At 36.8% G+C, this 20,946-nt stretch overlaps 1 protein-coding gene across 1 annotated transcript; it reads left to right on the top strand.

The window, feature by feature from the left end:
- The first annotated feature begins 245 nt into the window (after positions 1-245).
- Positions 246-19,905, top strand: LOC124378613. Its single transcript, XM_046838344.1, has 22 exons — positions 246-986; positions 1,066-1,180; positions 1,365-1,495; positions 1,687-1,892; positions 2,138-2,335; positions 2,565-2,693; positions 4,123-4,311; positions 4,690-4,863; positions 7,368-7,527; positions 7,631-7,767; positions 7,857-8,058; positions 15,008-15,523; positions 15,603-15,717; positions 15,892-16,022; positions 16,198-16,403; positions 16,663-16,860; positions 16,971-17,099; positions 17,190-17,378; positions 17,912-18,085; positions 18,554-18,713; positions 18,830-18,966; positions 19,056-19,905. The coding sequence occupies exons 1-22, from the start codon at positions 488-490 to the stop codon at positions 19,260-19,262; spliced, it is 4,302 nt and encodes a 1,433-aa protein (XP_046694300.1). The 5' UTR covers positions 246-487; the 3' UTR covers positions 19,263-19,905.
- The last annotated feature ends 1,041 nt before the right edge of the window (positions 19,906-20,946 follow it).

The raw sequence follows: 20,946 nt of genomic DNA, 5'->3' as shown, positions 1-20,946 counted from the left end.
AGATAGATAGATAGATAGATAGATAGATAGATAGATCCGAAAACTAAATGTACATTTGTAAAATGCATAATGTGTCTTTAAATTGACTCATCAGTTGCGAGGCAGACCTGAGAAGTGCAGGTTTTGCTCAGGCTTTAAGTAGTAAGCCAAAGTCTATCGCCTCCCCATGGTGAAATTTGAAAATAAGAAAAAATAGAGATATAGCTGGCACAGTGATCCATGCATGGGACGCAAATAAAACGTTAGATTAGATTTATGCCTGTTCTTGGAAGACACTACTGACTAAATAGTTGATAGAATAGTCATTATTCTAATATCTTGAATAGGGTTCTGGAAAACCCCGGTGAAAGAAAATGAAACTGAAAGTAACCTCATTGTGGGGGAATACCTTCATTGCTATGAAAAAGACTGCAGGATAAATCGATTTACTTTTGAACTTTTGATTTAAAACTCAATCAAAAGCTGCTGTTTAATTGTAGGCTAAAATATGTCCAAACTTCTGGTGTGTGTTCTTGCTGTGGTCACGGATTTGCTGGTGGTGTATGTGCTGGATTTGGCAAGCACACAGCTGAGAAGTGAAGAGAGGAGTTTGGATGGTGGGGATTCCTTGCTGAGGCAGTGGACTGAGGCTGTGCTGAGATGCTCACTGCTCTGCGCAATCTTCTACTGGAGTGATGTTAGAGGGTCCCTGATGAAGCGGTGGATTTTGGCTCACTGTTTTCTCAATCCTGTGTATGAAACAGGTCGTTTAACTGTTTTTGGTGGCTGGCCGCTGGAGAAGTTTGCTATGTGGCTGGTCGGCAGTGTGTCTGCTGCTTTGGGATGCCTGTTTTGGGAGACCCTCTTTCCAGAATCTAACGGGGAAAGCAGCAGCAAAGAAAACAAGCAGAAAGCTCGAGTGCTCTTCATGAGAGTGATCCGCCTCTACAAACCTGACTATCTGTTCTTAATTGGGGCATCTGTATTTCTAGCCTTAGCTGTCCTCTGTAAGTAATGAGTGAATCTCCTGTGAATGATTTTTGAATGAAACATGCATGCTCAGCTAAGATGTTCTTGTGTTTTCAGGTGAGATGTTTATCCCACTATACACAGGAAAGCTGATTGATATCCTGCAGACTGAATACAGCTGGAATGAATTTCTTTCAACAATAATATTAATGACATTTTTCTCTTTTGGGAGGTCAGTAAATACCAAAACATTATGGAAGTTTATGTGTCAGTTTTCAGAGTGACCAACACTAATCCTACAATTAGTATTTATCAGTGCAGTCACATTTTCGAACTGTATTCTAAACAGTGCTCTATTCCAGTAATACTAGGACAAATATAATTTTTTAATCATAATGTTTCCTCCCTATCTTCAGTTCTTTCAGTGCAGGTTGTCGTGGAGGCCTGTTCACATGTGCAATTGGCAGATTTGTCTCCAGAGTGAAGCATCAACTCTTCAGCTGCTTGCTTAAACAGGAAATTGGCTTCTTTGAGACTACAAAAACAGGTAGACTATTATGCATTCCCATCATGCATTTACCATGCTTACCCCAAAAACGTTTTGCAGTGTTGCATTACTCACTTAGATGTGTAAAATGGCTACAATTAGAATAAAACTGATGGTATAACTGATTTTTTTTTTACTGTCTTCAGAATACAGTATAACAATATTTTTTTATATTAATATTTGTTCACCAGGTGACATGACATCCAGATTGTCCACAGACACCAATCTCATGGCCGACGCTGTAGCTCTGAATGTGAACGTCCTTCTTCGGACCCTGATTAAGACCCTCGGGATGCTGTATCTGATGTTTAATCTTTCCTGGAAGCTCACTGTATTGACACTGATGGAAACGCCTTTGACTGGGCTGCTGCAGAACATCTATGACACACACTACCAGGTAATCAGCAAATAATCGATAAATCGACATGTATATTAGTTGTACAGAATGAATCAATTTCCAGATTTGTTAATGCTGGTATTATTTATAAATGACTTGAAAATTTATGAATGCCCCTTCCCATGTATTCTCTTTTGTCTTGTTGTCATCAAAACAGTTTAGGATCGATTTAAAAGTGAATGTTACACAATCATTACAATATATTATTATTTCACCTTTATTTTCCCGTTTTGTGCTTCCTATAGAGACTCTTAAAGATGGTGCAGGACTCTATTGCAAGAGCAAATGATGCTGCAGGACAAGCTGTCTCAGGCATCAGGACAGTAAAGAGTTTTAATGCAAAGCAGAGTGAGAAGTGTCGCTATGATGAACGACTGATGGACACGCATAATATAAAGACTCGACGGGACACAGTCAGAGCAGTGTACCTGCTGGTGAGAAGGGTAGGTGTACAGTTTTAGTTGGAGTGACAGAATAAACACAATGACAATTAAATGCAGCATGCATAGTTTTCATGAGACCTAAATATATCAACAGACTATGATACAAATTAGTTAACAAAGGTTAAAGAGCTTTTATATACAGTAATATGAAGTTTTTTCCCTATTCTTCGGCAAAAACATTTACATATGTAATTTTATTTATATGTGTGTTTCTGTGTGTTGTTTACAGCTTACAGAGTTGGGAGTCAAGGTGGCTATGTTATACTATGGTCATCTGTTTGTAACATATAAACAGATGACAATGGGAAATTTGGTGTCATTCATCCTTTACCAGTCAGATCTTGGGGACAATATTAGGGTAGGTGCACCCTATAAATTAATTCCTAAAAATTCCTTCAATGGGGAAGCCTGTGTGTGTGTGTGTGTGTGTGTGTGTGTGTGTGTGTGTGTGTGTGTGTGGGTGGGTGTATGTGTGTGTGTGCTCTTTTTATTTCAGTTCAACAGACAAAATTTCCAATTGCTGCCATCTGCTGCTCAGTTTTTCTGCCTTAATTACGTGTACGGAAAAACAGTAAACTGTTCATAAAAATGATCAAAAAGCTGAATTCCTAAGGAAGAGCAAATAACTGCTGTAAAATGTTATTCCAAAAAAGTTGAGTTGCTGTGTAAAATGTAAATTTAAAGCAGAATGCAATGATTTGCAAATACTATAAACCATAAAAAATTTATTCACAATAGAACAAACTTTCTGATGTTAAACTGTATGTCCGTGCTAAGAAAGAGACCACCAAGTGGCAATTAAAACAATTTCAAAATAGAGTGTGCACTCTACCCTGATTGGTGGCTTGCTCCGTGCTTGACCAGACACGTTTGTATCCATTCATAAATGAAGAGGAACGACTGATTTCGCAAAATGTGGTTGAGTAAAAAACAAATATTTGACCTTAAAATGTAGTGAAGTTAAAAGTAAAAGCCTCCCAAAATGAAATGTACAAAAACATGAAAAAACTACTTGAGGACAGCAACAAATTATACTTACTTCATTACTGTCCACCACTGGTATCTTTTGTTTCATGATGCACCAAATGTTTTTTGTGCATTATCATCAAAAATGTCTCTAAATATGCCATGCCGTCTGGATGAAAGCATCTGTTGTTTTAAAACCTGCACAGGTATATACCCTTTCAGCATTGCTATTTCCAGGTGTGCATTCCATAGGTACCTACTATCAGTGATGCAGGCGTTTGATCTGAGCACTGATAGCAAGTTGGATGGTCACCTCCTCTTTAGCCCAGAGGACACAGCATTCATGGTTTCTAAAAAGAATTTTTAATTTTGATTTGTCTGACCATAGAACAGTTTTCCACTTTGCCTCAATTTATTTTAAATAAGCTTTGGTCCAGAGAAGACTTTCTGAACAGAACAGAATTTCTGCATCATAGTCACAGTTCTTTGCTGATAGTTACTGAACTGTTGCCAATAATTAGCATTATTAGTTGCAATCTGTTCCTGTTTATTTTTAGTGGCACTCAATATGTTTTGATACATGTTACGGCCATCAAATTGAAAATTACACATTTTTTTCTTTCTACATTTCCTCAGTTTAACATCTGAACATTTCTATGTTTTATTGTGTATAAAATATAGGTTTTGACAAAACCTATACCTGAGTCATTGGATTTTGTTTTCAAATACCTTTTAAACAACATCCCAACAATTTTGGAACTGATGTTTGTGTGTATGTGTTTACACACAGTATAGATACAAGGCTGCATTATATCTTCCAGACTTTAATTTACATATTTGGAGACATGCTGAACTCTGTTGGTGCTGCTGGGAAGGTGTTTGAGTACCTGGACCGCAAGCCTGAAATGACGACTGATGGGACTCTGGAGCTAGAGGAAATGAAGGGACACATCAGCTTTCATAACATCACCTTCTCTTACCCAACACGTCCTGACCGAAATGTGCTGGAGGTGATTAGTATGACATGAACATAACATGCTGAATAAAAATATCGACAATGATGTGTTAAGATTTACTAAGTATTTTGCAATCTTCTTGGTATAAGCCTCTTGGCTAAATATACAAGTGTTGCTGAATTCTTGATTCTGACTGGTCAGGAGTTGTTGGATAATATCTTGTAACAGCAGCTCTAATAACGATTTCTCATTCTAATTTACTTATTTATTATACTTTAGCCTATTGATAATTTTTCTGATACCAGCATTTCACTGTAGCATTTTATTCCTTAATTATGAAATCTGACACTTTTAAAACACACTTACTTTTTACACTCTGTCATGATTAATGCATTAAGCACATTGTTATATGTCTCTGTCTGTTTTATTTAGGACTTCAGTTTGGAGCTGAAACCTGGTAAAATGACTGCCCTGGTTGGGATTTCTGGTGGTGGGAAAAGCACTTGTGTTAGTTTGCTGCAAAGGTTTTATCAGCCTCAGCAGGGAGAGATCCTGCTAGATGGACAGCCTCTGCAGAACTACCAGCACAGATACCTGCATGGCAAGGTAATGTCAGACATTTATTATATCATATTACATAATATACAACACATTCTTTTTATTGTGTCAATATCAGTGCTGGACAAAGTACACAAACCATGCACTTGAGTAAAAACAGAGACACAGTAGATAAAATATGACTCCAGTAAAAGTGTCCCTTTGAACTTTCACTTGAGGAAAAGGACAAATGTATTTGCTATCAAATGTACCAAAATACTATGATTTATTATGGCTATAATGTCCTATTATTATTTTTGTCACAAGGCTTTTGCTTAATCAACTAACTATCAACTTTTATGTGAAAAGACTATAATGTTACTCTTTGACCACTGATCTATTATAGAATGATACAGTGCATCTTGAAAGTATTCACAGCGCTTAACTTTTTCCACATTTTATTATGTTACGGCCTTATCCCAAAATGGATTAAATTCATTATTTTCCTCAAAATTCTACAATACATTACATGCAATAACAATGTGAAAGACGTTTGTTTGAAATCTTTGCAAATTTATAAATTAAAAAAAATCACCTGACCAAGAAAATGTAAGAATGATAAAACAGTGGAGATATCATTCTTAAATCTTTAATAGAACTCGCTCGAAAACCCAAATAGGAGAGACAACAAAGGACAACACTGTCTTGTGCTATAGTGTTGTCCTTTGTTGTCTCTTCTATTTGTGTTGTTAATTGAACCACTAGATGTGGTGGTCTAGTGGTTAGAATGCAGCGCTCTCACTGCTGTGGTCCGGGTCTGATCCCCGGTCAGGTTACCAACCCCAGCCATTAGGGTTACACAAGCCTATGTACTCTTAGTACCGGTCCCAAGCCCGGATAAATGGGGAGGGTTGTGTTAGGAAGGGCATCCAGCATCAAAACATGTGGCAAATCAAACATGTGGATCATGAATACGGATGATCCGCTGTGGCGACCCCTAATGGGAGAAGCCGTAAGAAAGTTATTTGTAATTGAACCGCTAGCTGTAGCTTTAAGTAAGAAGGCTGCCAATAAGGGAATACACAGAGAAAGCACCTCTTTATGCATATGCTATGCTTGTATACCCGTCTCATCCATTTGCAAGCTTGCCAGCTCTAATTGGACTGTTAGATGATTTTGGCAAAATTTCAGGATATAAAATTAATACACTAAAAAATGAACTTATGCTTTTAAATTCTACATCCCATTCGACAGTAACTCTGCTCCATTTAAAATAAGTACCGAAAAAATTGTAATACTTTCAACAATATAGCTCCTTTTAGAAAAAGCCTCCTGTAAAATGTCCGCTCTACTTTGTACAGTTGTCCCTTAATTTATTGCGGTTCAAATCTCATGGCCCTTTATCGCGATTTTTAATTTGGCACATAACTATTTTGTTTTGCGAATAGACCCAATTTATCGCAAAAAGTGTTAACTTAAAGTGAATTGTTTTTATTTAGTATTATGTTGAAATAAGATAATTTATTAATAGAAATATAATTATTAATTATAAAATTAAGTAAAAGTATACCTAAAATACCGTACAGTGTGTATCATACATTTACACTGAACAAAGAACACGTAGCGTTGTGTACAAAATCGTGGTGCTGGGATGCTAAAAATCTATATTATACGGCTGGATTTTTGAGGTGGCATCATTTTGGCACATCACTACCACGATAAATGGGGGACGACTGTACAAAGATGACCCAGTGTCTAGATATAATCTGAATACAATTGTTAGAGCACCTTTTAAAACCTGTAATCAGTTTAGACAAGCTTTTTTGCTTACTGATCTCTCAATGCGTTTTACAAATCAACCCACTTTCCAAAAATAAAAAAACTTTCTTTCGGCTTCTCCCATTAGGGGTCGCCACAGCGGATCAACTGTATTCATGATCCTCATGTTTGATTTAGCACGTTTTTTTTTTACGCTGCATGCCCTTCCTAACACAACCCTCCCCATTTATCCGGGTTCGGAACCGGCACTAAGAGTGCACTGGCTTTTGCAACACTAATGGCTGCGGTTGGTCCCCTGACCGGGACTCGAACCCGGGCCACAGCGGTGAGAGCACCGCATTCTAACCACTAGACCACCAGGGAACCTCAAAAAGTAATATAGGTATTTATTATTCTATGATTTCTTCACAAAGTGTAACATCTCTAATGAAATTGAAGCGCCAACAGGAAAGTGAACTTGACTTGCTTTTTTCAGAGGAAACATTGCAAGATATTATCAACAAAATTCATTCAACTTCAATTTGTTTATGACATACAATTATCCAGTTCAAAGTAGTTCATCGTCTACACTAGACCAAAGCAAAATTATCAACATTTTTATCAAATATTGATTCCTTGTGCAATAAGTACGGAGCTGAGATCATACACACGTGTTTTGTTCAGATACTTTTCTATCAAAATCACTCCTGCCACTCTTTTCTTCACTTCTCTAACACACTCTCCATTACTTTTCACTGTTGACCCCCAACTCAGATCTTCATCACATTGATTCCATTTATGATTCTGTTTTGCAGATTGTAGCAGTGGGCCAGGAGCCTGTTCTCTTCTCCGGTACCGTGCGGGACAATATTGCTTACGGACTGCCAGACTGTTCACTTGAGAGAATTGAGGAGGCAGCACGCAAAGCCAATGCACATGAATTCATCTGTCAGTTACAGAAAGGTTATGACACAGGTAAGGTACACTAAAATGATGATTAGTTGATGATTAGGCTTTAATTTTACACACAGTATTTTTAAATGTTTAATACAACTTTTTGAGAAACATTGTTTTACAGACGTAGGTGAACGAGGAAGTCTTCTTGGTAGCAGTCAGAGGCAGCGCATTGCGATTGCCAGAGCTCTAATCAGAGAGCCACAGGTTATATTACTGGATGAGATCACAAGCTTTCTAGATCCTAAGAGTGAACAAATGGTACATATACACACATACAGCACACACACATAAATACAAAGTGCATCCACAATAACACTTTAACATCAAACTTTAAATTGTTTAATCAGGTTCAACAAGCTCTGGCCAACTGCCCCAAACAGACCTTACTGGTGATTGCACACAAGCTGAAGACCATTGAGAAGGCAGACCAGATTGTCGTGATTGACAAGGGGGGGGTTTTGGAGCAAGGCAGTCATGAGGAACTCATGAGGAATAAAGGACATTACTACAAACTCAAAGAGAAACTCTTTACTGAAAATAACAGAAACAGTTAATGGTAAACAAAAAGAACCAAGCAAGTTTAATCTTTATACTTGCCGGCATTAAGACGTCATTAACATACAGTACAATCATAATCATACATGCCAATTTTGGCATTCTGCAATGTTTCAGATGTTTTCCAAGCTACAAAAGATATATTTGTATATGTTGGAAGTTGTAGATAAAGAGATAAATAGTTTTTGGATCTTTTATTTTTATTTTTTTTTACTTTTGAGTGGGATGTACATATTTATATGAATATCTATTGGTGTAATAGTAATTTATCTTCCACTGAATCAAAATACAAAACAAACAAATAATAATAATTTGTTCATTTAGAATATATGTATTTTTTTTAGGTAGAAAAAAAAAACAAGAAAACAGATACAGTTAGAAATGTGCATTTATATTTAGATTTACAGTATTTAGCAGAGGCCCTTATCCAGACCAATGTACAAAAGTGCTTTGAGTCTCTATCACTGTATCAACACTGGAACACTATGTTGCAGACATTTTTAAGGACATAAAACAAGTAGGGAACAAGTGATAGTTTAAGTGTTTCAGGAAGAGGTAGGTCATCACCGGTTGTTTAAAGTTAGGTAGTGACTCAGCTGTTCAGACATCTTGGGGAAGAACATTCAACCACCTCCGTGCCAGTCATAATGTATACCTACCTCTTAACCTAAAATAAGGTGGGACCAGAAATGAAGTGTTTTAATAAACTGTTTACCATGTGTTACTAGTGACAGCCTTGAACCTCTGTTCTCTTTGTAAAATGTCATCATGGTGTGTTATGGAGTTTTTTCTTGTTTTAAATTGAAACAAGGTGAAGAATATTCCATTACTATAAGTGAATGCAAAAATAAATCATTTTTGCCTCTGGAGTAATGAGATTTGTGTTTGTGTTTCATGCTCATTCGTTCTTTTGTTGAAACTCCATGTCTGATATAGCACCTCCTTAGCTAGCTGATGTCTTCTCCCACTTAAAACTTTTCAATAATTTCTCGTTTGAATGCTTGATTTTATTTATTTGCATTTCATTTTTCTTTTCACACCTGTTCTCAGTATTGCATTCTACCTTTTTAATTTGTATTACTTTGCCTCAGAAAAAGGAATGTGTCACTTTGACATTTCTATAATCAATAAGCATCACATGTGGTAGTGTTTCTACCCCCTTTTTTTATTTTTATTTCTGTTCTTGGAACACACTCTGATAGGAAAACAGTTTGTTGTAGCGTGTGTGTGTGTGTGTGTGTGTGTGTGTGTGTGTGTGTGTGTGTGTGTGTGTATTATTTCAGCTTTTCAATGCTTACAGTAAAATCTTTAGTTGCTGCCCTCTGCTGGTAAAAAACAGGCATAACATTATTATTATAACATTATGACTGGTGAATCATAATGGCACCTGTTATTGAGTGGGATATATTAGGCAGCAAGTGAACCGGCGACAGGGTTATGACTCATTGATGCACGTTGAAAGCGAAGGCTGGTCCGTGCGGCCCGATCTAACAGACGAGCTTCTGTAGCTCATATTTCTGAAGAAGTTAATGTTGTTGATGCCCGATGGGTTCAGGACAGGGACCAACAGAATATTAGGCATGTGATAAAAATGTTATGCCTGACTGATGGCCATAAAATTGTTATGCCTGTTATGTGTATTTTTTTTTATATTTCATAGCCTATTACATTTTGTTGGCTTAGATTCCCTGGATATTGTGGTGGTTTTGATTACAGGATGTGTGGAAATTAGTTGCATCATATTAGACAATGATGTTAAACATATCCCTATATGTGTGTGTTGAGTAATGTTAAATGGGACATAATTTAAAATACATTCAGCAGATGTTACATTCAGACATATTAGAGAGAATAGGCTTTATTTGTCACATATACATTTATGCACAGTGAATTAATTTTTTTCTCAAATCACAGTTTATTTAGAACCTGGGGTCAGAGCACAGGGTCATCCATGCTACAGCTGCCCTGGAGCACAGAGGGTTAAAGGCCTTGCTCAAGGGCCCAAGAATGGCTGCTTGGCAACACCAGGGCTTGAACCCCCATTTCAATTGTTTAGCTTAAACCAAAAGAAATCTTTGGCAGTACCGACTAGTCTAGATTGGAACTATATCCATTAGGTGGCATTGTTTATTTTAGTGTAGGTCAGGCCTGCCACTGATGAACACCAAACACATAAAGTTAATCAGTTCATCCTTCTCTGATATTTAGTCCCCTTTTTACTGCTTTTAAGTACATGTCAGAACCTTTAAACTCAAAGGCCTCAAAAACTTATACTTTTCTTGAATCCATTGTTAGAAACATTCAATGTTTTATAGTGACAAAGTAAAGCTTTTTTATGCTTTTCTATGCCTGTGAAAAAAAAAAAGACCTGTGTTTCCCTGAAGAATTTAGAAGTTGGGAAATTACAGATGGTCTACATCCAAACCTGTACACAAAAGTGAAAACCTTCCTCCGCAAATCAAAAATTAAAATAAGATAGCTGCAGATAATAAATGTAGAATCTATAATTAGACTTCTAATTATTTGTGGGTTTTTTATAATTTATGATTATGAAAATATGATCTTATTTATTCTCTAGACAACAAAATGGCGTAATCTGATATTTCTATCTGTTAGGAGATATCGGATGTCAATTATTCAGTATGCGGTGAGAAGAAAGGAAATGATAGATAGATAGATAGATAGATAGATAGATAGATAGATAGATAGATAGATAGATAGATAGATAGATAGATAGATAGATAGATAGATAGATAGATAGATAGATAGATAACAGATTTGTGCACTCAGAAACACACACACACGAAAAGTAATGGGTTTTAACTGCTTTTAATGTCCAGAAGGGATGAAAAAACAATCAAAAGTTCACCCTTGAAAACAGTATGACTTCAATTTATTGGCCTTGCTCAATTTTCTTGACTGATACATTTGTAACCCTGTCTGAATTTAAATCTCTCATGTTCATTGAAAATAGCAAACTACTGTGTTCCCCGAAAATAAGATATATCTCAAAAATAATAGTAATTTAAGCCCTACCCCAAAAATAAGCTCTAGTTAAGATTGTCAGCCAGCATTTACAGTAGTACCATAGGTCTGTTGCAACACACGATGATGTATTAAATTATAAAATATTAACATTAATATTATATAATAATAATAATTATTATTATAGTAATATAAACTTAATATATTATAATAATAATTATTATAGTAATATAACATCAATATAATACCGGTCATGTAAATTATAATTACTGTAAGTATTTGTAAATACCCAAGTAGATTGTTATACATGAAAATATGACATTCCACGAAAATAATCTCGACCGCGTCTTTTGGAGCAAAAATTTATATTAGACCCAATCTTATTTTCAGGAAAACACGGGTTATGAAAAAAAAGTGTAGTTTTGCCATACTAACTAAAAGCATAAATATTTGTGGACATCTGTCCATAAGATATATATGCACTCTATGTCACAAATGACCTATTTTCAGCTTCAGACCAAGGCCACATCTCTCTGTTAGTTTTACTAGATCTTAGTGCTGCATGTGACACTATAGCATGACTTTTTCCTGGATTGCTTACAGAATTACATCGGCATTCAGGGACAGGCATTAAGCTGGTTTAAATCCTACCTGTCTGATCGTTACCATTTTGTAGATTTAAATGGAAAACTATCCAGGTTAATGCAAGTAAATGATGGGGTGCCACAAGGTTCAGTTCTAGGAACCCTGCTTTTCACAATATACATGCTTCCCTTGGGAAATATATTTTAGAAGGCAAGAGATTAGCTTCCACTGTTATGCTGATGATACCAGATCAGGGCATTCTCACCCCACATCGTCACATATCGACGCTGTGGATGTTGCGTCCGCCGGCGTCCACATCCGACGCCGAGGGTACCCTCTTCGCGTCGATTTTCAACGTACAGGACGGAAACCCTTCGCCGCCGACGTAGATGGATGGGAGCCCTGTGCCGCTTTTCAATGCAGATCGCTGTCCTATACACTTAATAATTTATTATCTATCATAATAAGTGTATAGGACTAATTTTAAAATTTCATAAAATTCTGAAGATGACCGTAACCCTAACCCTAACCCTAACCCTAACCCTAACCCAAACCCTAACCCTGACCCTAACTCGAACCCTAACCCTAACCCAAACCCTAACCGTAACCCGCAAATGGGGTCCCGTCCATCTGCGTCGAAAAGCAACGCGAAGGGTTTCCCGTCCCGGTACGTTGAAAAGCGACGCGAAGGGGTACCCTCGGCGTCGGATGTGGGCGCCGTCGGACGCAACATCCACAGCGTCGATATGTGACGATGTGGGGTGCGAATGTGTTGACCAGATATATCTCATTAAAACCAGACGATACAGCTCAATTGGCTCGGTGAACTGAATGTGTTTGAGAATTGAAAGATATGATGATGCATAACTTTCTATTATTTAATTCTGATAAGACAGAGATTTTGCTCAAGAACCAGTACACAGAAGCTCCAGCATTTTAACCTGCATTTAGAAGCATGTACTGTAACTACTAGTTCAAGAGTAAAAGACCTGGGAGTTATTTTAGACAGCAACTTGTCTTTTGAAAATCATATCAACCATATTACAAAAACAGCCTTCTTCCACCTTAGAAATATTGCTAAGGTAAGAAACATGTCTATATCTAATGCAGAGAAGCGCGTCCATGCATTCATGACCTCCAGACTGGACTATTGTAATGCATTACTAGGTCCTGCAATGTCCTGCATCATTAATAAACAAGCTCCAGAATGGAGCAGCCAGAGTTCTCACAAGGTCGAGAAAATATGACCATATAACCCCAATCTTATCATCCCTACTCTGGCTACCTGTTAAGTTTCGAATCGACTACAAACTATTGCTACTTACCTACAAAGCCCTAAATGGTTTAGCTACCATGTATCTATCCAGTCTTCTAACACACTCCTTGAAATTTCAAAACACTGGCGTTCTAGTAGTTCCTAGAATAGCATAGTCCACTAAAGGCGGTAAAGCATTTCCGCGTTTAGCTCCTAAACTTTGGAAAAGTCTTCCTGACAGTGTTCGGGACTCAGTACTCAGTTGTACTGTAGCTCAGTGGTTAAAGCTCTGGGTTACTGACCCGAAGGTCTGGGGTTTAAGCCCTGGTATCACCAAGCTGCCACCTTTGAGCGAGCTCCTTAACCATCTGTGCTCCAGGGGTGCTGTATCATGGCTAACCCTGGGCTCTAGCCCCAAATTTCAAACCAGCTGGGATATGTGAAGATTTCACTGTAATGTATATGTGGCAAATAATGGCTCTTCTTCTTTTCAGTTGTGCTAGATTTCTTCAAGTGATTTGTACAAAACAGATTTGTTTGGACATCAAGAGTTTTGTCAGTGTCCATTCAAAAAAGGTTTGACAATTATGTTTGATTTGACTTGTTAAATTCAATTCAGGTTTGAATTAAATTAACATTTTTTTATAAATGTAAAAGTTGTTTAAAAATTTTTAACTGGATTAAATAGAATAGGCATCGTTCATCTAGTACTGACACCAATACCAATTTTATGAAATCCTTCATTTAGATTTACATAAATAAACAAAAAAAATTATTTCAATATAAAACTATACATACATAATAGAAAACATTTTGCTTTTCAGTGAAAAAAATTATACCATAATAAAAATCTATATTTTTATTATGGTATTATTACAATAAAAAATATATTTCTATTATAATAATACCATAATAAAAATATAGATTTTTATTATGGTATTATTATGTGTTTTTAGTCTTGTTCTATTGACAGAAACTTTTAATGCATTTAAATTAAAACCAAAGCAAAATGTAGCTAACAGAACAGGATGCATTCAAACTTTAACAGTATTCATTAAACACCAATATCCTGATCAACAGTACACAGTGTTTTGTTTTAATGACTCAATAAAGAGGAAGCAAATATTCAAATCTAGTCCAACAATATTAGTGTTAGGAAATGTTAATGACTGTTCTAATTAATATGTTATCCAACGCAATGTTACAAATAATTAATTAAAACTTAAGAGACACCAACAGACATTAAATAAAAAAAAAGGTCAGAGTAATTGTTTCTCTTACTACCAAATCATTCTTATTCATCTTATTAGCACATTAGCAAGCTTAAGTGTAGTTCGCCTACGCATTTTTTTGCCACAACATTGTCCTGAGATATCTTGCTTTTGGGAAACATAAAAGAATCTGTGATATTTTGGACACTTTTCTGGGCCGGAAAAAAAAATCTGAAGATTTCTCATTGCAGTTCATTCGTTCATTCTACACAATTAATTAATTAATTAATTAATCAGTCGTCGTCGTCCCAGGGTTGCCAGATTTACGTTTGACTGCTAGTTTTACAAATAAAAGCTTTTCGCCTGTGCTTAGAGTTTTGGGGTGTTTGGCGCACATTATTTAATTTATTCTATTAATCTCATTATTTTTGCTTGCAACAAAAAAATAACAAGTCTGCCAGCATGTAACACATAATAGATAGATAGAAATCTGTGAACAAAATGTAAAATGTGCATGCAAAATATGTCTTGAAGCTGACTAATCAGTTGCTAGGCAGACTTCAGATTTATAGGTTTCACTCAGGCTTTAAGTAGAAAAGCAACGCTTATCGCCTCCCCATGGTGAAAGTTGGAAATAATTAAAAAGGCTGTTGTGGGGTAGAGCTTACACAAAAAATGATGAAGAAGAATAAAACGCACACAAAACGTTAGATTAGTTTTAGATCTCATGCTTTCACTGTGAGCTGTTACTGTTTGGTATCGGGTTCTGGAAACCCCTGATGAAGAGAAAATGAAACTGAAAGTAACCTTGTAGTCTTCAGTGTGGGGGAAAACTGGGGAATACCATCTAACCTGTGGAAATAAACGCGATCAATAGATTTTCTTCAAACACGAGCGCTTTGAATGGTTTATAGATGCTACAATATGTCCAAACTTCTGGTGTGTGTTCTTGCTGTGGTCACGGATTTGCTGGTGGTGTATGTGCTGGATTTGGCCAGCACACAGCTGAGAAGTGAAGAGAGGGGTTTAGATGGTGGATATGCCTTGCTGAGGCAGTGGACTGAGGCTGTGCTGAGATGCTCACTGCTCTGCACAATCTTCTACTGGAGTGATGTTAGAGGGTCCCTGGTGAAGCGGTGGATTTTGGCTCACTGTTTTCTCAATCCTGTGTATGAAACAGGTCGTTTAACTGTGTTTGGTGGCTGGCCGCTGGAGAAGTTTGCTATGTGGCTGGTCGGCAGTGTGTCTGCTGCTTTGGGATGCCTGTTTTGGGAGACCCTCTTTCCAGAATCTAACGGGGAAAGCAGCAGCAAAGAAAACAAGCAGAAAGCTCGAGTGCTCTTCATGAGAGTGATCCGCCTCTACAAACCTGACTATCTGTTCTTAATCGGAGCATCTGTATTTCTAGCCTTAGCTGTCCTCTGTAAGTAATGAGTGAATCTCCTGTAAATGATGTTTGAATGAAACATACATGCTCAGCTAAGATGTTCTTGTGTTTTCAGGTGAGATGTTTATCCCACTATACACAGGAAAGCTGATTGATATCCTGCAGACTGAATACAGCTGGGATGAATTTCTTTCAACAATTATATTAATGACATTTTTCTCTTTTGGGAGGTCAGTAAATAACAAAACATTATGGATGTTTTTCAGGTTTTTAGATTCACCAGTCCAAAACTAGTTTTCATTTATGCATTCACATTCCCTAATTGTATCTTAAACAGTGCTCTATTCCAGTGTTACTAGGATAAATATTATTTTTAAATTATAATGTTTCCTCCCCATCTTCAGTTCTTTCAGTGCAGGTTGTCGTGGAGGCCTGTTCATGTGTGCAATTGGCAGATTTATCTCCAGAGTGAAGCATCAACTCTTCAGCTGCTTGCTTAAACAGGAAATTGGCTTCTTTGAGACTACAAAAACAGGTAGACTATTATGCATTTCCATCATGCATTTAACATGCAAACCCCCAAAATATTTATTATTATTCTTTTATCCGTTTTGTTACGCTTTGAATGTCTACATTTAGAACATAACTAATGGTACACTTGATTTCCCGACTGCCTTTATGGTATAACCTTGATTTTTTTTTTACCCTAGGTGACATCACTTCCAGATTGTCCACAGACACCAATCTTATGGCACGAGCTGTTGCACTAAACGTGAACGTTCTTCTTCGGACCCTGATTAAGACCTTGGGGATGTTATACCTGATGTGTAGTCTCTCCTGGAAGCTCACTGTACTAACACTGATGGAGACGCCTTTGACTGGACTGCTACAGAACATTTATGACACACATTACCAGGTACTTAACAAATGATCTGTAAACATTCACAAATTACTTGTAAAGTGTGGATCAATATCCAAACAAAATGAAGTTCTTCATAAGGGTTCCACATACTCGTTTGCTATTTATGCTTACAAAAGTGAAGAATACCAATCCAAAGCAAGCTTGTACTTTGTTTTATAGCTATAAGTTATTTAAAATATAATCTTGTGTTCCACAAAACAGTATCAATTAAAATGTGAACAATGTGATAGTATTAAGATGTAATTCTTTACAGAAACTCTCAAAGAAGGTGCAGGACTCCATAGCAAGGGCAAATGATGCTGCAGGAGAGGCTGTGTCAGGCATCAGGACAGTAACAAGCTTTAATGCAAAGCAGAGCGAGAAGTGTCGCTATGATGTGCGGCTGATGGACACACATAATATAAAGACTCAGCGGGACACAGTCAGAGCAATGTACCTGCTGGTGAGAAGGGTGAGTATACAGTGTTAGTTACAGAGACAGGGCATTTTTGCACAGTAATATGTCAATTTATTTTAGTGACTCTTTCATTCATTCTTTCATTTCATTCATGCTGTTTGCAGCTCACAGAGTTGGGAGTGAAGGTGGCAATGCTATACTATGGCCACTTGTTCGTAACGTATGGACAGATGACTACGGGAAATCTGGTCTCATTCATTCTCTATCATTCAGATCTTGGGGACAATATCAGGGTATGTGCACATCATAATATAAAAGTAGTTTTAACATACTGAAGCTTAATAACATTTAATTTTAACAACCTTTAATTTTATACATTTCAGACTTTGATTTACATATTTGGAGACATGCTGAACTCTGTGGGTGCTGCTGGGAAGGTGTTTGAGTACCTGGACCGCAAGTCTGAAGTGAGGACAGATGGGACCCAGGAGCCAAAGGATTTAAAGGGACACATCAACTTCCAGAACATCACCTTCTCTTATCCAACACGTCCTGACCACAGTGTGCTGGAGGTGATTATTATAATCTGACCATACCACACTGCATAAAATTGAATTTTAATGTTTTAAGAACTTAATTTGCAATCATTTTGGTAGGTCTTGGTGAAGGTTATGTTTCCTAGATATACCACAGTTATGCTGAATGCCTGATTCTGACTTCTCAGGAGATGTGGGTTCCTGTAAAAGCAGCTCTGACAGTAGTTTCAGCTGATAATGTTGTATTAATGCCCTTCGTGTAATGTACTCATTTGCTATACTTCTGTAGTAACAACTTAAACAGAGATTGCAGGGTGGATGGTCTACTCAGACTGTTTATAAAGACATATGCTGGTGTACAAGAGAAATAAAAGATTTTCTGATGTGCTGTTATATGAAAATATATAATCTTGAGGCTACTGAGTATTTTCCTATTTCAGAACGTCTCTGTAGAATTTTGTATTTATTACATGCAGCTCTCTTAAAGCACTACTTTTCACACACCAGACTACACTCTGTCATGATTAATGCATTTAGCACTTTTTTGGACGTCGCTTTGTTTTATTCAGGACTTCAGTTTGGAGCTGAAACCTGGTAAAATGACTGCTCTGGTGGGAATTTCTGGTGGTGGGAAAAGCACTTGCGTCAGTCTGCTGCAGAGGTTTTACCAGCCTCAGCATGGACAGATCCTGCTCGATGAACATCCTCTGCAGAACTACCAACACAAATACCTGCACAGCAAGGTAATGTTGGCAAGTTTATTTGCAGTTTTGCAGTTCAGTAAAAATTTAATAAAACTTAATTGAAATATATAGTTATGTAAACAAAAAAAGTACACCCACTTTGAATTCACTGGTTTTATGTATCAAGACAATAAAATATCATCTGTTACTTAGCAGGTATTAAAATTACTTAAACACAACAACTAATTAGTCAAATGTAATTAGATTTTAATTAACTTTTTTTTGTGGCTTAAAAATTAAACAACAATTAGAAATGAAAAAAATGTGTTAATGTAATTTTCCCTTTTTTAACTTTTATAAGACGTGATGGTCCAAATCAAAGGTCACCACAGGCCAACCTTGGCCTCTGGGCCCTAGTTTAGTCATCCCTGGTATAATGTGTGTTTCAGTAGTTTGTCTTCTATAAATTATCTTAGACAATAATTACAAAATATTACATTTATCACATTGATAACATTTCTTTTGCAGATTGTAGCAGTGGGCCAGGAGCCTGTTCTCTTCTCAGGTACCGTACGGGACAATATTGCTTACGGACTGCCAGACTGTTCACTTGAGAGAATTAAGGAGGCAGCACGCAAAGCCAATGCACATGAATTCATCTGTCGGTTACCGAAAGGTTATGACACAGGTAAGATACACTAAAATGATATTAAATTGTAGTCATGACCATGTGAATTAATTATGACTTCTACAGCATTTTTTTTTAATGTTTAATACAACTTTATTATATACACTGTTTTACAGACGTAGGTGAACGAGGAAGTCTTCTTGGTAGCAGTCAGAGGCAGCGCATTGCGATTGCCAGAGCTCTAATCAGAGAGCCACAGGTTATATTACTGGATGAGATCACAAGCTTTCTGGATCCTACAAGTGAACAAACGGTACATATACACACATACAGCACACACACATAAATACAGACTGCATCCACAATAACTTTTTGACATGAACTTTAAAAATATTTACTCAGGTCCAACAAGCTCTGGCCAACTGCCACAACCAGACCTTACTGGTGATTGCACACAGGCTGAAGACCATTGAGAAGGCAGACAAGATTATTGTGATTGACCAGGGGGTTATTTTGGAGCAAGGCAGTCATGAGGAACTCATGAGGAATGAAGGACATTACTACAAACTGAAAGAGAAACTCTTTACTGAAAATAACAGTAAGAGTTAAAGATATGTGGGTCTATACTGTATACTTTACAGGCACTGGCATGTCATCAGTATACAGTTCAACAGTAGTAATCATACACAGCTATAGTTTTTTTGGCATTCTGCATTGTTTCCAATGTTTTCTGAGCTACACGGGCTTCTGCATTGGTCATTATACTGTAAGATCTATATGCTGGTATGTGTTGGAAGGTATAATAATAGTATGTAAAATAAGGAGAAATTAGTTCTGACTTTTGTAAGATTTATTTGTTTTATGAATATATACTCTAGTAACAGTAACTTATCTTCCAATACAGCAAAATACAAAACAGAAAAAGAAATATGCCAGATTTGTTGATTTTAGGGATGCAGGATTATTGTATTGAAAAGTAAAAACAAACAAGAATGCAGATACAGTAAGAAATGAAGTGTTTTAATAAACAGTTTACCATTAACTACTAGTGACAGCATTAAAATATCTGCTGTCTAAAATGTCATCATGGTGTGTTATAGCTTTTTAGGTTGTATTAATGTGAACACATTCTAAAGCAGGGGTCACCAACGTGGTGCCCGCAGGCACCAGGTCACCCGCAAGGACCACATGCGTAGCCCGCGGGCCTTTTCTAAAAATAGCTGTTTCCTACTTTGTTAAATCATTGTTGATACTTATTATGAGAAATCATTAACATGATCAGTGTCTCCACATAGATGAATATAATAATTATTAATAATAACATATAGTAAAAGGTAAATTGAGCAAATTTGTTATTTCACATCAAACTGAAAACTGTGTCACATCACTGGTACCCAAGAAGTAGCTCTCAGTTTAAAAAGGTTGGTGACCCCTGTTCTAAAGAATAAGCCCATTACTAACACTGAATGCAAAAAAAATATCTTTGGCTCTGGAGGAAAGAGAGTTGTGTTTGTGTTTCATATTTATTTGTAGAAGCTCCATTTCCGATATATTGGAATGTCTTTTCCCCCATATTACTTCTTCAATTAAAAAAAATGTAAAATTTAAAAAAAGCTTGTTTTTAGGAATGCTTGATTTTATCCAGTTTTATTTAATTTGTTCACACCTGTTCTCACTATTATGTTTTAACTTGTTTATATGTATTACTTTTACTCCCAAAATGAAAGCAAGTCACTCTGACACTTCTATCTATCATAAATAAACATCACACTCGGTTTCTTTTTTCTACTTTCACTTTCTACTTGGAACACAATGTGATAGAAAAGTGTGTGTGTGTGTGTGTGTGTGTGTGTGTGTGTGTGTGTGTGTGTGTGTGTGTGTGTGTGCTTTTATTTTTCATTTCTTTAATGCTCTAAATCAGGGGTGTCAAACTCAGGCCCGCGGGGTAAATCCTGCCCGACGTACAATTATATCCGGCCCGCGAGATGATTTTATAAAGATCTATTAATATTGTTATTAATGTCCCGACTATATAAAGCGCTGATGACACAAACTACAGATCCCATAATGCAGCGCTTCAGCTGCCTTACCGAACACTAGACTACCTGGGAACATTACAGCGTCAATCAAGTCGAGATTCTGTTGATGTATTTAACCCTATTGTACAGTTATTGTGAAACAGCGCCTCACAGTGGTGAAGAGAAAAGTTGATTCTAAATATATGTTTACTGACACTGCCGGTGTTACACCAGAATCTGTGACCATCGTATGTGAACTTCTCTAGACGATCTAT

Source organism: Silurus meridionalis, chromosome 24 (assembly GCF_014805685.1).
Source record: "Silurus meridionalis isolate SWU-2019-XX chromosome 24, ASM1480568v1, whole genome shotgun sequence".
Lineage (NCBI taxonomy): Eukaryota > Metazoa > Chordata > Actinopteri > Siluriformes > Siluridae > Silurus > Silurus meridionalis.
The sequence above is the reverse complement of the archived record's forward strand: the minus strand, read 5'-3'. Positions and strand labels throughout refer to the sequence as shown.

Bases quoted from the DNA above. Each gene is read 5' to 3' on its own strand.
- LOC124378613 (XM_046838344.1), top strand. From the start codon at position 488: ATGTCCAAACTTCTGGTGTGTGTTCTTGCTGTGGTCACGGATTTGCTG. The intron at 7,768-7,856 runs GTACATATACAC...TTGTTTAATCAG, and splicing joins ATCCTAAGAGTGAACAAATG to GTTCAACAAGCTCTGGCCAA. The intron at 17,100-17,189 runs GTATGTGCACAT...TATACATTTCAG, and splicing joins ATCTTGGGGACAATATCAGG to ACTTTGATTTACATATTTGG.